At 38.5% G+C, this 14820-nt stretch overlaps 1 protein-coding gene and 1 pseudogene across 3 annotated transcripts in view; one reads left to right on the top strand and one right to left on the bottom strand.

Moving 5' to 3' along the window:
- LOC136265462 (tyrosine-protein kinase Abl-like) overlaps nt 1–13320 on the bottom strand; it is a 57366-nt gene extending 44046 nt beyond the window's left edge. For all 3 annotated transcript variants that reach the window (XR_010705536.1, XM_066060335.1, XM_066060336.1), the window contains exons 1-2: nt 13188–13320; nt 873–1797 (exon numbers count right to left, since the gene is read on the bottom strand). Coding sequence is in view for 2 of the 3 variants with exons in the window: in XM_066060335.1 (XP_065916407.1) it covers nt 873–1778 (906 nt within the window). In the remaining variant the exon portion in view is untranslated. The remainder of the gene's footprint in view (nt 1–872; nt 1798–13187) is intronic.
- Nucleotides 11173–12801, top strand: LOC136267554 (uncharacterized; annotated as a pseudogene).
- Nucleotides 13321–14820: the final 1500 nt, after the last annotated feature.

Raw genomic sequence — 14820 nt, forward strand, 5'->3', positions numbered from 1 at the left:
TGAGTATACCAAAGCCAACCTGTGGTCCACTTAGGGTCTGGCTTTTGTTTTTTTTCTACACATAAACAGAAGAACTAGAATTTAAGTGATATCTTTACTATTTTAAAATCAATTTTTGTATTATTGTTGAATGCATATTATATTAAATATTGTATGCATGACTACTCTGTTGAGGTATCTCGAAACATGCTTGTTACATACTTGTTGATTTTTTGCAAATATATCCTTCTTGCAAGAACATTTTTTTGTAAGAACCTACAGAAATCCTGCAGCATTGGTTTTGCTAGGATTATATAAAAGCAGACAATAACCAGTGTTATTTACCTATGGCATGAAAGGCGTGTACAATTAATGATCTATTGTCAATTGTAGTAGTCTAAGAGCTTCTTTACAAGGATGGTAATGGTTTTTCTATAAGCACTACAACTATATATGCTATATGATAGCAAAATTAATATTGATATTCAGTGATTTAAAGAAATACGCATTTGGCAAGATTTTAAGTTGACAAATTCACTGACGGTCAATGAGCATTTGTCAACTTAAAACTTGCCAAATGCATATTTTGATTGACCTATCTCATACAGTCACACTTAGGGAGTTTTAATAATAGCAATGCTTTTACATTTTACTGCTGCTGTTCCTTTTAGCATGCTCACCAAAAGCATAAATAGCCCTGTAAGCGGAATACCGTTAATAATCTGTCTATTTTTACCATCTACTGGTCTACTGGCAGTGCTAGTAGTTGTCAGTCACCACCTTATAACACATTACCTCAAATATTTGATTCGATGTATAGTTGAGAAATGATAAATACAGAAAATGTATATGTAATCATTCTACAGGCATTGTACTTGATAATATTATCTCACCAGCAGTGGCTCATAATCTAGTAAAATGGACTGTATTTTTGATATCTTCAAATCTGGCTGCACCTCTTTTAAGACCTTGCATATATCATTGACAGATGGTCGATGTTTTGGAGAATCTTGTAAGCACTGAAAAATAAGCTCTTTTAATTGGACAGGCTCTTGAATGTTAGCTAGATAAAAGTCTCGCCTCTCTACTTCAGAAAGTACTGACTTTTTTCCTGTAGCTTCGTCAACATGCGTTTCATCTTTAGGAATAGGCCATACATGTGTCATCACATGTATTGTTACACACCCAAAGGAGAACACATCAACTGGTTTACCATAACGTGGATTAACTGAGAGTGCTTCAGGTGGCATAAAAACAGCTGTACCTGGAGCTCGGGTGGCTGACTTAGCATGGTTCGGATCAATTACCTTAGCTACACCAAGATCAGCAATTTTAGCTACCAACTGTTTGTTTACTAGAACATTATTAGAGGAGAGATCTCGGTGTATGATATCTTGAGCATGGAGGTATTGTAAACCAAGGGAAACATCATGTAGTATAGACATCTTGATCTGAAACGAAACTGTAGTTGGTTCATGACTCTCCAGATATTGGTTCAAACTATAGTCCATCTTCTCCATCACAAGCCATGGTAACTGAGCCTTTTTAGTGGGATAGTGTATGCCTTGAAAATGGACTATGTTGGGATGACACAACACCATACATTGAGCACATTCTTGAAGAAATTTCTGCTTGAGTGTGGTAAATCCTTCAGGAGTGGAATAGTTTACTAGTGCATGATGTATTTCCTTAGCAGCACAAAGTGTAGAGACTTCAAGTACACGACCATAAGCTCCCTGCCCTATTACCCTTTCAGTGCAAGTCACGTTATCCAACTGTAACAGCTTTGTATCTTCCATGGTAATTTCCTGATTTAACCTGTAATGATACATCACAATTGTGGCTAGTAAATTCTTGGGTACCCATACATGTATCATACAACTTTCAGGTAGAATTTAAACACAAACAAGACAGTGTGTAGTATCAAGAGTTCATAATATATATACTGAGGAGAGTATCCTACTCTCATATACCCCTGTAGAAGGGCGTATCGTGAAGTTATGATGTAACAACAAGATGTTGAGGTTTGTGATGTACGGGCAGCCGTAAAAGTGCAAGAATCATTAGCACCATTTCACACTCGCGACACTCAGTATAGCCGTATGCACGAATGGCCTAGCAAGAAATGCCTACGAAGCGGTCTTAACCCATGAAGGAACGATTGTAGTTTGGTGAGAAACGCTTAGAGCTGGAGTTAATTTGGTTGCTAGCAACGTTGTTAGGCACGCGTTCAATCAATACCATGTTCAACTAATGACATCATTAATTATACAAAGAAGAACAGGTGAACTCAGAAGTGCTACGTCATAACTTCACGATACGCCCTTCTACAGGGGTATATGAGAGTAGGATACTCTCCTCAGTATATATATTATGGACTCTTGGTAGTATGTACAATCACTGTGTGTGCCCAATAAAATATACAACAAAACAATATGGTAATGACACATAACACAAAGTGAAGACCATTTGATGCAATAAGTTGGTTTGTCCATCAAGTGTGAATCGGATTTAACCTCATGAGATAACTGAATTCACTCTATGGGTATCAGGTAGTGTACAGCAATAATTGGCTCATCAAACTGCTTATACAATCTGATGCATGAAGCCAACAGTCATGATATCAAAAGTTATATAGCAATACAACACATTTAGTATATGATTATCAATTACTCTCATGTTCAGACCAATAATATTGTCACTTGAAAGTTGGAACAGCATTTTTTTGCCTTTGTAATTATCACAATCATAATCGGCCATGCTATCATTAACCTGCAACATGTTTAGAACACTGCCAACTTGTAAGAATATGGTTTCCATCTAGATGCACTATGCACTCAATTGTTAGTGCTCCCCCCTAATTAACCCCTGTGGTATGATCAACATGTGGTTTATCATTCATAGAACCAACTAGTCTGGCAGCGCCCGACCTTCGCAAAAAAGAGGAAAGGTCTGTTCACTCTAGCATTCAAAATTTGTAGTGTGTTACAGAAAACAGGTAACACCAATCAGATTGCATTGTTGGTAATCACTAAATTTTTGCGTTTTGTTTTGGAGTTACCATAAATACTTGTAATATCAAACAGTATGGTAGTACTGTTTAAGTAGGGATCCCCCAAAAGTGACGCAAGCTGCCTAAAATTCCACCTTTATAAATCATCCTAGAAACACATCTTACGCAATGAAAATCTCCCTAGTGGAATGTGCCTTTTGGGGTTCCAACGAGTGTGTGCCCTTGCCTTTTCTTTTATCCTAGTCTTCTTTCTTCTCCATGCAATGAAACTATATCGAGGCATTAAGTTTTCCTATCAACACTTTAGCATATTTAGATGCCACAAACCACTTATTGAAGCATTTGCGCTCGGTAGATACCTGTAACTACACGATAGCTTCAATGCCACGCCTATTGACACAATCTTGGTTGATGCATCAAGACCACATCAATTCATCATGATGACACACCCTGTTATTATTGGCCTAGTTGTATTTACAGTGGTAGCACAATGAAATAGTGACACAACCCTTGGTAGGTGAAAGGCTTACTCAAGATACTCTAATACAGCAGTCACCCTAATAGAACAGTCACACATGTATAGCTGTATGCTATAACAAAAAAAAAACAACCAAACAAATGAGTATATTATTTTTAAAATAAAAGAGGGATCCAAGCAATAAAAAATAGTGAAACAACAGATGAGTGATGGTGTTACAGCATAGTTTGGTGGGAAAATCCTTACTTTGGCATTGAACAAAATGATTGTTTTAACATGCCAATGTAGGGATTTTCCCACCAAGCTATGTTGTAATGCCATCATTCATCTATTTTCACTACTTTTTATTGCTTGGATTCCTACTTTATTTTTAAGTTAATATACTATGTAGAAGTGTTTGTTACGAAGTTTAGTGAATATGCACTATGATACAGCTGCTTGTAGTCGACAATGAGGTATAAAAGCAACTTCTCAAGGGTAATTCACCAGACCCTAATGACCAATGATGTCACAAAGAAAAAGAGGAGGCGAGATAGCAGTCTGGCAACACGAGACTACTTTGCAGCCATTTGTTAAACTATTTCTATTGTATGATTGTTAGATGTGCCATTCTTGCTGCCATTATTGTGGTGTCATTGTTTAATTGTGTTCCATAGCTACAAATCTGTAATGCTAGTGGCCAGACCCTTCCTCTTTCTGTGAAGAGGCAGGTGCTGCCAGTCTAAGACACAACTAAGCATTCTAAACAGCATTGCTGATACTGCTACCCATTTCATTCAAAACCCTGAAATATATATCATGAAAAATTAATACCCATGCTACAGGGAAATCACCATTTTATTAGCTTACAGTTCTGATGTAGAGTAAAATTGATCACCCAAGTAGAGTTGGATGAGAATCTAATACGAAGTGCATATTTAACCAGTCACCGGTCATGGTGCAAATAATTATTTCGTAAACATTAGGAGTTCGTCCTTAGAAACATGGTTGTGGGATTAGGAACGGTGCCCCTAGGATTAGGAACAGTGACCTTAGGATTAGGAATAACACCCCTAGAATTAGGAACAGCACCCCTAGAGTTAGGAATAGCGCCCCTAGGATTGGGAACATCACTTTTAGGATTATGAAAGGCGCTCCTAGAATTAGGAACAACACTCTTAGGATGACATGTAACTACACATAGGATTAGGGCATGGTTTTTAGCCATTAGGCAATGACAAATTAATCTTATGTTTCATGGATATGGCTGGTAAATGTTCCAACTCAAAAGTAAATGTAAATCATGTGATCTCTTTAAAAGATTGCTAATATGGCTATAGACTCATTAATATTGTGCAAGCATTAACAGGTGTAGGAAGGAAATGGAGCTCCATCATTTTTTTTGGAATGACTTACCTGTCAAGATCAAGATACTCTAATAGAGCAGTCATATAAACTCTAACAAAGCAGTCAGTTGCAGCTTACATTTTTATTTATTTTTCAACCTGCCAGGCCACTATAGTATGTTCACGTTGAGCTGAATCCTCAATAACATTTAATGACTTAAGGATGCAATTACACAAGATCTTGAAATTTGGCTCATTTGTAGTACTGCTTGACCTGCTAAAAATATTTCATAATCTTTTTGTTCAAATGTATATAATATTTACGGCCAATCAAAGTTTTCACAATACATTTCCTATGGAAAGCCATATAAGTACAATGTCCCTTTCCTGAACTTGTAATGGAGTCAAACCGTACGTGTCTGTTGTTGACACCTTTGCTGTTACCAATAATCATCTGGTTGGTTGATGTTAACTCTGTTTAGAAAATTAATTATTAGCTGCTTTTCAGGATTCAGCTCAAAATGAACATACTATACTAGAGGGCAAACAATCCATAAAACATATGATTAATTTGGTATGGCCTTAGGCTAGGGTACGGGCTAGACTACATAGTATTTTATATTTGTAACATTTAAATAGTACAAAAACAAGAGGAGTAGCTGGCAAGCACAGGTGGTGCAGTGGTAGGGCGTAGTACTCCAAACCTTGACATCTGGGTTTGAATATCAATTGTGTCACTTTTTTTGCTTTACTTCTTACAGTATACCTTTTCGTGTCACAATTAAGTTTTTTTTTTCATTGCCAACTGCACAGTATTTTCACCAATGGCAAAAAATTTTTTTGTTCATGTAACAGAGAAACCCAAGAAATCCAATGTATTTAATGTAGAGATAATCAGAACCTGTGGTGAAACACTAGCTGCTGTAGCTACACCATATGCATAAGTACACTCACAAATGTAGTACAAAGTGGGTTTAGCACATGCCTCTACTTTACTAAATGTGGGAGGGACAATACATCATTTATGCGCCACACCCATTTTGTTCCAGCATAATTGACTTTCCTCAGCGTAGCTATTTGATGTTATAAATGTGATGATATAAACCACTGTAGCAACAAATGTTAAGGCTGCCAAACAAAAGTCCATGTGCGGGTAGCTACACTGGCTATAATTATGAATGATAACATACATGTATGTAACACTTTCACACCTAGCCACCCGGCCTACATTTTGTATGTAGCCCAGCTAGCCAGGCTACATACGAAATGTAGACTAGGCTACAACCTGGCACTGATTATATAGACGTCGACGCTGAAATCGATTGTGGGGATCGATTAATACTCACGTGATTAGGATGCATGACTTGGATTTCGCTATGAAAACCACTCAGATGGAGAGCGTTTTGTTATCCTCACCATCCTAAAAGTTGAAAACTGTTGGGCTAAAATGAGAAATAGTGCTATAGCTTATTCACCGATCATTTCCACATGTTTTCAAATATGGACACGCCCCCATCACAAACTACCAATAGGTAGCTTTGTGATAGATAGATAGGTAAACTAGCAAGCTTACCTATCTAGGCCTTCAGTAAACTCCATACTTTTTCCATAAACAATTCAATAGCACTGATTAAAAGATTAAACTTGCATAACCGAAATTTTCCGTGATATCTTTAGGATATTCCATTCATCATAGCCAGACGTAACCAGAACGTACTAGCTGCTGACCCATAATCGAAAATTTTAGGTATGCATATATAATACATCCAGTTGCTGCACTCGTATTGGCTTGAGTGATTGATTGCCCTGTACAGGCAATCAGCCTAATAAGTCTTACATATTAGCTGTAACACGGGGCATTCAGGCAAAGCCCTCATGCTCGTGTTACAACTATTACATGTATCTAGGGTTGGCAATGAAAAAATCAACCTCTATAGTTACTGGATGATCAATCCTACCCAAGTCTACATCAAAACCATAGGGTAATAATACAGTGATTCTCCTTGCTGTTTCCATAGCGCGCATTTTAATTTTCTGTGATTTTTCAGGATTTTTAATAAAAGGCAGTGGTTACCAGTGTTGGGAGTAACACGTTACTTATGTAACGCGTTACATAATATTATTACTTTTGTAGTAACTAAGTAATATAACGAAATACACTATAAATACAGGTAATATAACTCAAGTTACTTTACTTACAAATGTAACACGTTACCTAAGTAATATAGTTACTGTAATGAATCTAATATTACATAATATTATTACTACAAGTAACGAAGTTACTAATCTCGTTAGTAATCCACTGAGTAACGTTTAACCACAACGAAGTAATGAAGCCTACTGAATGAAACTTATTCACCAGCTTCTTACTTATAACCAAGATTTGCACATTGTCCAACAACGCAATCATGTCACGTGATAAGGTGGTAGTTTCACACGTGACAGCTTAAGGGTGTGGACACAAAGTAATATAATATTATTATAGTTACTTTATTTTATGGGTAATATGTAACTATAACTAAATAGCTCAGTTGCAGGTAATATATAATATGCAACTAGTTACTTTTAAAAAGTAACTTGCCCAACACTGGTGGTTACTGAACCGAAAGTCAGTTCAATAAGCCGGACTCGCTATTGAACCGACAGTAAAACTTTGACAAAAAAGGGTCACTAAACGTAAGAAAAAAAGCAAAAAACCACAAAACTCAACCTGGGCTCAAACCCTGGACTACTGGAAGTATAGGCAGTAGGCTAACCACTGTGCTACCGTTGCTAGCTACCCACTACCCCTACTTTTCTACTTTATAAATGTTACTCACGTAGTATATAGTCTCACTATATACAGTAAAGTAAGAAGAACATAACCTAAAGGTGAAGAAGAAACCAAAGCTGAACCTGACCCTAACCCTAACGTTAATGCTACTTATTTTCACATCCCCTAAAGTCGAATGCTCGGGGCAACTACTGGGCATGTCCCTAAAGTCAAATGCTCAGGGAAACTACTTGATATGAAAATAAAACCTTTCGATTCAGGACCCACCCCTTAATAAAAATGGGGGCAGAATCAACGATGCTGTTTAGCACATTTCAATGCTTCCATGAATGGTACAATACATGGCGGTCATTATACTATTGAAATCAGATGCATGTTCTTGGGGAAATGGATGTTGCGAGTTTCTAAGTCATAGCGTGCGCGAGTGCATCAGCTTGCGTTGGCACGTGAACACCATAAAACTCCACTTAATGAAGTCCAAAAAAGTGCATGGGAGTTTGTAAACCAACCGTGGGGACTTCATTACATGAGTTTCAGTGGGGGGTTTTTTATTGCAGACCGGCCAAGTACCGTTTTAGCGAAAATTGAAGCAGAGTGGCGGATTACCTTTTAAGCAAGTGTATTTTGTAGAACACCTCACCCAATAACCCAAAAAGCACTGGACAACATTCTAGATGTTCCTGCCCATTTTTATGAATATGAGCCAAAATCAATCAAAATTTATGACACGGCTACAGTGGCATAACTAAACCCGGGCCTACCCGGGCCTAGGTCCGGGTGTCAGCAAATTATTATATTGAAAACAGACATTTTGTATACCGCGATGCCAAGATAGGCTTGCCAATTGTCACAGACTGTGGGCGATGTATCAAAACTTCGAACAAAACTTTGAAGAAGTCTTACTGGACTTAGGTTTATACTATAGAGTATCTCTTAGTGAGCAATAGTGGACCATTGGTCAATATTTGATTGAGGCACAAACTTCCACACCCCTTGAATTAAAATTCACATGCATAAATTAGGCTGTGGCGTTTAGACCATGTAAACAATGTTGAGCACGTGTCCTAGCACAAGGAAACAGTCGTGCTAGATGGCCAGCTTCTTCAGTGTTATTGTCTTCAACACTTCCACTCACTCCATTTAGTGTGATACAACAGTTAACAAAAGGATCGTCCATGCTTGAGATAACAAGTAATGAAAATATGACAAGTAACAAATATATTATTGTTCTATTTTTAGACTAGCTTACTCATGTGATAGTGCATTTAAACAAGGTGGTTGACCTTCTGCAATTGAGACTTGAGATAACAGTGACAAACTGCACTACGAGGCGATGAATTGTTGAGAGAGTTGGTCTGTTATATATTAAAGTAGAGGGGATTACTTAAAAATAGAGATAAGGAGTCAAACTGGAATTATGGAGTAGTAATTCACTAAATTCAGTGGACGAAATCAGTGTGGCCAGGAATGTCTAATGTAAATAGTTATAACGTATTATAATAAGCAATTCTATACTGCCAGTGATGTATAGTTCTACTTGATCATAGACGAATATGTTGGAGTACAGTTGAGACACGTGACAGTGAGATGAAGCTCAATCTGCGGTGGTTACATTATACTTACATAGATAGTGATTTGTATAAAGCAGCTACTTGGATATGATTTAAGTTAGCTAATACTACACTGTATGTTGGATAGCCCATCATTGGGTCATTAGCCTTTTTGTACAATCATGACATTAAGTGTTCTCCGGGGGGTGTGTCACCCCATCACCTTCCGGTTAGCCACGCAACTGATTGCACTAGGCCCTGGCATCAGTCTGGTTCTAGTTAGGCCACATAAATTTAATGATTAGATTCTCATCACCGCCCGCACCAAGTTTTGTGAGACAAATAAATTATTTTTAAGCGGTAAATCTCACGTGTTGCTCATGTGCATAAATATTTTTTTTGTTCAATGGTGTTGGTTGTTGTGCTTATAAGATCTGGCAGCCGTGTTTTAAAAAGATGGTTTGGCTGTCAGGTGGCAGAACAAGGTACTTTGCTGGATTTGTTCAATGATTTTTCTGCTGGAAAGATCGATAATTCCTTTCCGCTTTCTGACACATTTTCGACTGCATCGATTGAGTGTGAAATCGGCCGCGATAAGAGAGTAACAGAATTTGTGCGCATTTCCTTAGATGTTTCAGTGGGGGAAGCAGTGTCTACTCTCAGCAATTATATTGAATACAATGTTCGCGCTCAAGAAGATTTATCGCCTTCGTTTCCAGTATCTGTTTTACCGAATGTGTTTACAATACTTATGCAAGGAGCAAGAAACAGAACTGTCCTCCCAGACAAGTGGAACAATACCAATGCCAAGTTCAAATTGAAGAATGATATTATTGACTGGCTTGCCAAGAATGAACTGGGGTGGGAAGTGGAATCAGCTAAGAGAGTTGGTCAGATGTTTGTCAATACGCTTGGTGATGCTCTATGGTATATAGATGGAAATGCCAAGACCTTGAGAGATCGATCATTAGGAATTCCAACACAATTAGAGCAATTTCAGGGCTATAAGGAGCCAGAAAAACATAAGCACAGAATGACTACTGTTGATTCAATGAAAGCAGACAGCCTCCTGACCCACTCTACGGCTCTATTCAATTTGACGGCATCATCTTACATGAAACTCAACCGCTGGAAATCAGTTCGAGAGATGTTACTTCGTCTTGCAGATAACCTTCGAAAGTATTCTTCATATCTGAACACTCACACAAAAGCACATCAGTCAACAAAAGAAATTGCCAGTGATACTGATGAAATTAACATACTTGTAGCCACAGACATTCCAACAAGCTGTAACAGCCAATATCACCATCTTCACCAAGTTTTGAAAGAGAGTATGAAATTCAAAGCAGTCTTTATTAATGATTATGCACCACCAGATGCTAAAAAAAGGTATCATTACCTCAAACAATTATCTGTTCCTTGTAAAAGTGTCAAGTACACCTATACAGGTTGTAAAAATCATCTACATTTTCTTTGGAAAGTTGACGATGATTAATCAGAAAGTGAAATATTGAGTAAAAGCTTAAAAATCCGTGATGAGCTAAAATCATCAATCCCTGTGTATCACTCAAAAGCAGCAAAGCGTGAATTTGTTCGGAAAATTAACTATGATTAAACCAGCCATCTTAAGGGAAATCTATCATCAGCTTACAGGAGATTACTCAGGTAGTACTAATCTAGCAGAGAAAGAAGTTGATCAACGAATAGCTCAATTTATTGAACATGAGGATCCTAACCTAGTTTGGGATCTACGCATCAACAATAAAGGTTGACCTGAACAATTCTCAGTATTTCTTGAGTTCTGCCAGAAGCATATTGACAGCCAAATTGAGACAGCGGTGGATGATCGCCGCCATGATGCTGTGGCGGATGGTAGTGTCATAATCCATCTGGCCAGTGCAATGAGTGTTGGTGACTTCCATGAGCAAGTAACAAAAGCTTGCCCCGAAGGAACTCCAATCCCCTGTATCCAGTGGCTTCGTCTGCAATTTTGTCCAAGAAGGCCAAATTGTGGTTTTGCTAAGCACCAAAAAGGTCGCCTACCAATCAAATTCATGATACAGGCACGACAATTCCGAAAAAGCTCATATTGATTCCCATTACGCCTCTGCACTCTTTCGGTATCTGAGGGAATTTGCTGTCTGTTATCGAAGTCATTGTACAATGGTAAGTATGGACGACAAACATACAGTTAAAGTTGGGGAACCTGATTATCCTGTGGCAGGGGCAGAAAGAGGCAAACAGGTTCTTGTTTCTTTGACTAAGAAGTTAGTTGTGGCAGATCATGATTTCACAAAATTTTCACTTACACCAAGTGTCAGTTTCCTCATTTCTATTCCAGAGAGCATTACGCAATCTTTTTATTCCGGAAAAGTGTTTGTTGGTCTCAAAGAAAACTGTTTCCAGCCATCATCACCCATTCGTCACATGACTGAACTGAAAGGTATACTGAATGCTGTTGACAACACTCACCCACTGCTGTTACTTTATACTGATGGTGGTCCTGATCACAGACTAACTTATGTCTCTGTGCAAATTTCTCTGATCTGTATCTTTCTGGCCCTTGACTTGGATTTCCTTTGCACTGTCCGTACACCCCCCCCCCCCCCCCCCCCCATCACAGTTGGAAAAATCCTGCTGAACGTATTATGTCTATTTTAAACATTGGTCTCCAGTCAGTCGGGGTAATGAGGCAGAAAACACAGTCATGTGAAGATCAGTTAAAAAATTGCAACAGCTTAGCTTCTATCCGCAAATTGGAACTCAGTACTCCATGTTTAGCCAAGGAGGTGATAGATGCAGTAACTCCAACCAAGATTCTACTACAGGATATTTTTACTCATTTGCACCTCAAAGATCACAAATTTGAAACATTTGAAGCAGCTTCTAAAAGTGAGATTGAAGAATTGTGGAAATACATCCTAACAGTTGATAATACCATTACACCAGAAACAACTACGAAAGATAAGATGAGCTCAGTAGAGAAATATCATGATTTTTTGAAGCAACATTGTAAGGTGCGTCATTATATGTTTAGTGTGAAAAAATGTAACAGGCCATCATGCATATGTAAGCCTCCGAGACTGCCAATGGAGGTATTTGTCAACCTCCACCACCTGCCAGATCCTATACCTGATGGTGACCACTACAAGGATTTCGATCAGCTGTATGGAAAGGGGGAAACCACTGAAGAGCACAGACCATCATTGAAAGAACCAGGGAAAACAAGTAGTGGTATTCCGTTTACCCCAACCGCACAATTTTCCAAAAACGTTGACCGTCTCATTCAATGCCACGAATGCGACAAGTGGAGATTGATCTATAGCAAGAAAGCTTTAAACGCAGCAGAGAAGAAAGAAGTTGAAAAAATACTAGGAGACATCCAATATTCATGTGGTAGTGGCCTGCAAAATATCGAACATGACGATTCCTCAGTTCTCCACAAAATATTTACTCTGTCGTGCTTATCTCCAATTGAGATTCCTTATTACGCCAACAAGAAGACAGAGCCTTTGTGTTTCTACTGCGGTAGTGAAGATATCGATTCTTCCAAGGATTTCTGTGACTGTTATCCTATTTGTAATCAGTGCATAGCCAGTAAAAGACCTCCTGTATTGAAGAGGAAACGAGCAATATCTGCAGGTGGTCCCAGTGGTCCAAGTAGTAAAAGGTACAAAAGTTAACAGTCTTTATATAGAACCTTGTATGTGTTATTCTTCATAAAAATGTATTTGGATTAAATTAAACACTAATTAGTCTGACAAAAAAAATTTAATTTTGTAAAAAAAATTTTTTTAAATAAATTATAAATACCCGCCCGCCGCATTAAGAACAGGAAGTCAGGTTGATGATAATCTAATAAATAATTTTATGTGGCCTTACACCACTGCACAGCTATGTCTCAAACGAAAGACATTTGGTCTCTACCGAACCCACGTACCGTTTAAAACTAGACCATTGGTAGACTCCATCCCCTGAGTTACAAGTTAACCCACAAGTGGTCGATTTTTTCATTGCCATGCAACCCTAACGTATCCCGGCCATACGAAACAATTATTGCAATACTCACCAATATGAAGAGCTCTAACTGCTCTTTTGATACTGTTCAGTACTCCGTGAGCAACTATTATTATTGCACCTTGACCGTGCCGTAAACCATAGATCCTCCCCTCGGATCCTCCACCCTCTGTAAACACCGGATGTATGCGTGTTTGACGTCAGAATTACGCACCCAGCCCACTTAGGTTTTTTTATTTTTATAATTTTATTGTTCCCGGGGTAGCTAACCAGCACCCCAGCACACTACATGGTAAAAGTGCAGGACGAAAAAATGCACCAATTATCACACCCGTCTCTAGTAGCTACATGTACCAAATGGGGCGAGACTTTAGGCATGCAGAGATGGCACTTATTATAATGTTTCAGGTTAGCGGTTAGCCTAACCATGCAGCCATGCAGGTGGGCAGCTCATCATTAGAATATACGTACATTTGCTATGATTTTTTATATGGTAGCTAATTGGAAAAAGCCGTTCTTCCTTACCAGAGCAATTACATTTAGGCAGTGGCTCGCTCCGCCTGGGCAGTGGTTACTGAACCGAAAGTCGGTTCAGTAACAGTAGGTAGGGTCCGCAACGTGAAATTTCGACCTCCAAGAATCAACTACCAAACCACCCACAAATGCTAGGATAGGTACCACTTAGAAAATGCCAGATTGGCGTTATTTTTCATTAACGTCTTGTCGTGCAAATCGGCGAATATGCTTACAAACTACGAGATTTTTTGCTATATCTTCAAGGAAATGTCTTTTAAAGCAACAATACGCACTCTCAACCTTTCTTACTAACTGTACTCTCAACTTAAACCATCAGTGGCTGCATTGTCTGGATCAATTTCCAGCCGCAGTATAGCGAAAATGAAATTTCGGACTCGAAAAAAATTTCGATGCCACTGGAACACACAGTAGCAAAGCCAAAGTAACCCTCCTAGGTCAAACTAGTCTGGCATGGATCCAACTACTATCACACCAAATATCATTGAATTCCAAAATTGTTTGCCATCTGGCTGGGCTCGACGGCTGTCAAAAATTCGTCAAAAATGCCAATTTTATTCACTGACGGGAAATTTTGCTATCCGGATGTGCTAGTTTACTTCTCAAAAGCTTGCTAGACCGACAGTCAGTAACTTTCATTCATGGGGTTGGTCTGGCAGCTCTTCTAGCGACCTCAAAAATCACCAAATGCTGATATCCACGAATTTTGCCGATATCGACCAATTTACAATGCGTTAAAGAAATCTTGCAAACCAAACGTGATGCTTTGTCTCTCTAAAGTCATGCTACATCCTTGTTTAGTTATATTCATCCATAGGGTGGCATTGGAAGCTCTCTCATTGAGGCCAAAATCCATCAAAATGCCCATCTCACCATTTGTCATCAGTTTTATGAAGTTTTACATGTCAAACATACTGGTTTACCTATTTACGTCCTTGCTGGATCATTCAATCACCTTCGTCTGTGTAGGCAACTTTCTTCAGTCTCTTGAAAACGTCAGAACACGCCAATTCCGCGCAACCATCAATACCAGTTGAATGCTTATTTTGCTTCGTTGGTTCCACGCAAGAATGACAGGAAAACCAGCAGACATTTATTTTTATTTTTATTATTAATACTGTGCAGACCTCCATTAGGGAGTATAAAGCACA

Source organism: Dysidea avara, chromosome 9, assembly GCF_963678975.1.
Source record: "Dysidea avara chromosome 9, odDysAvar1.4, whole genome shotgun sequence".
Taxonomy (NCBI): Eukaryota; Metazoa; Porifera; class Demospongiae; order Dictyoceratida; family Dysideidae; genus Dysidea; species Dysidea avara.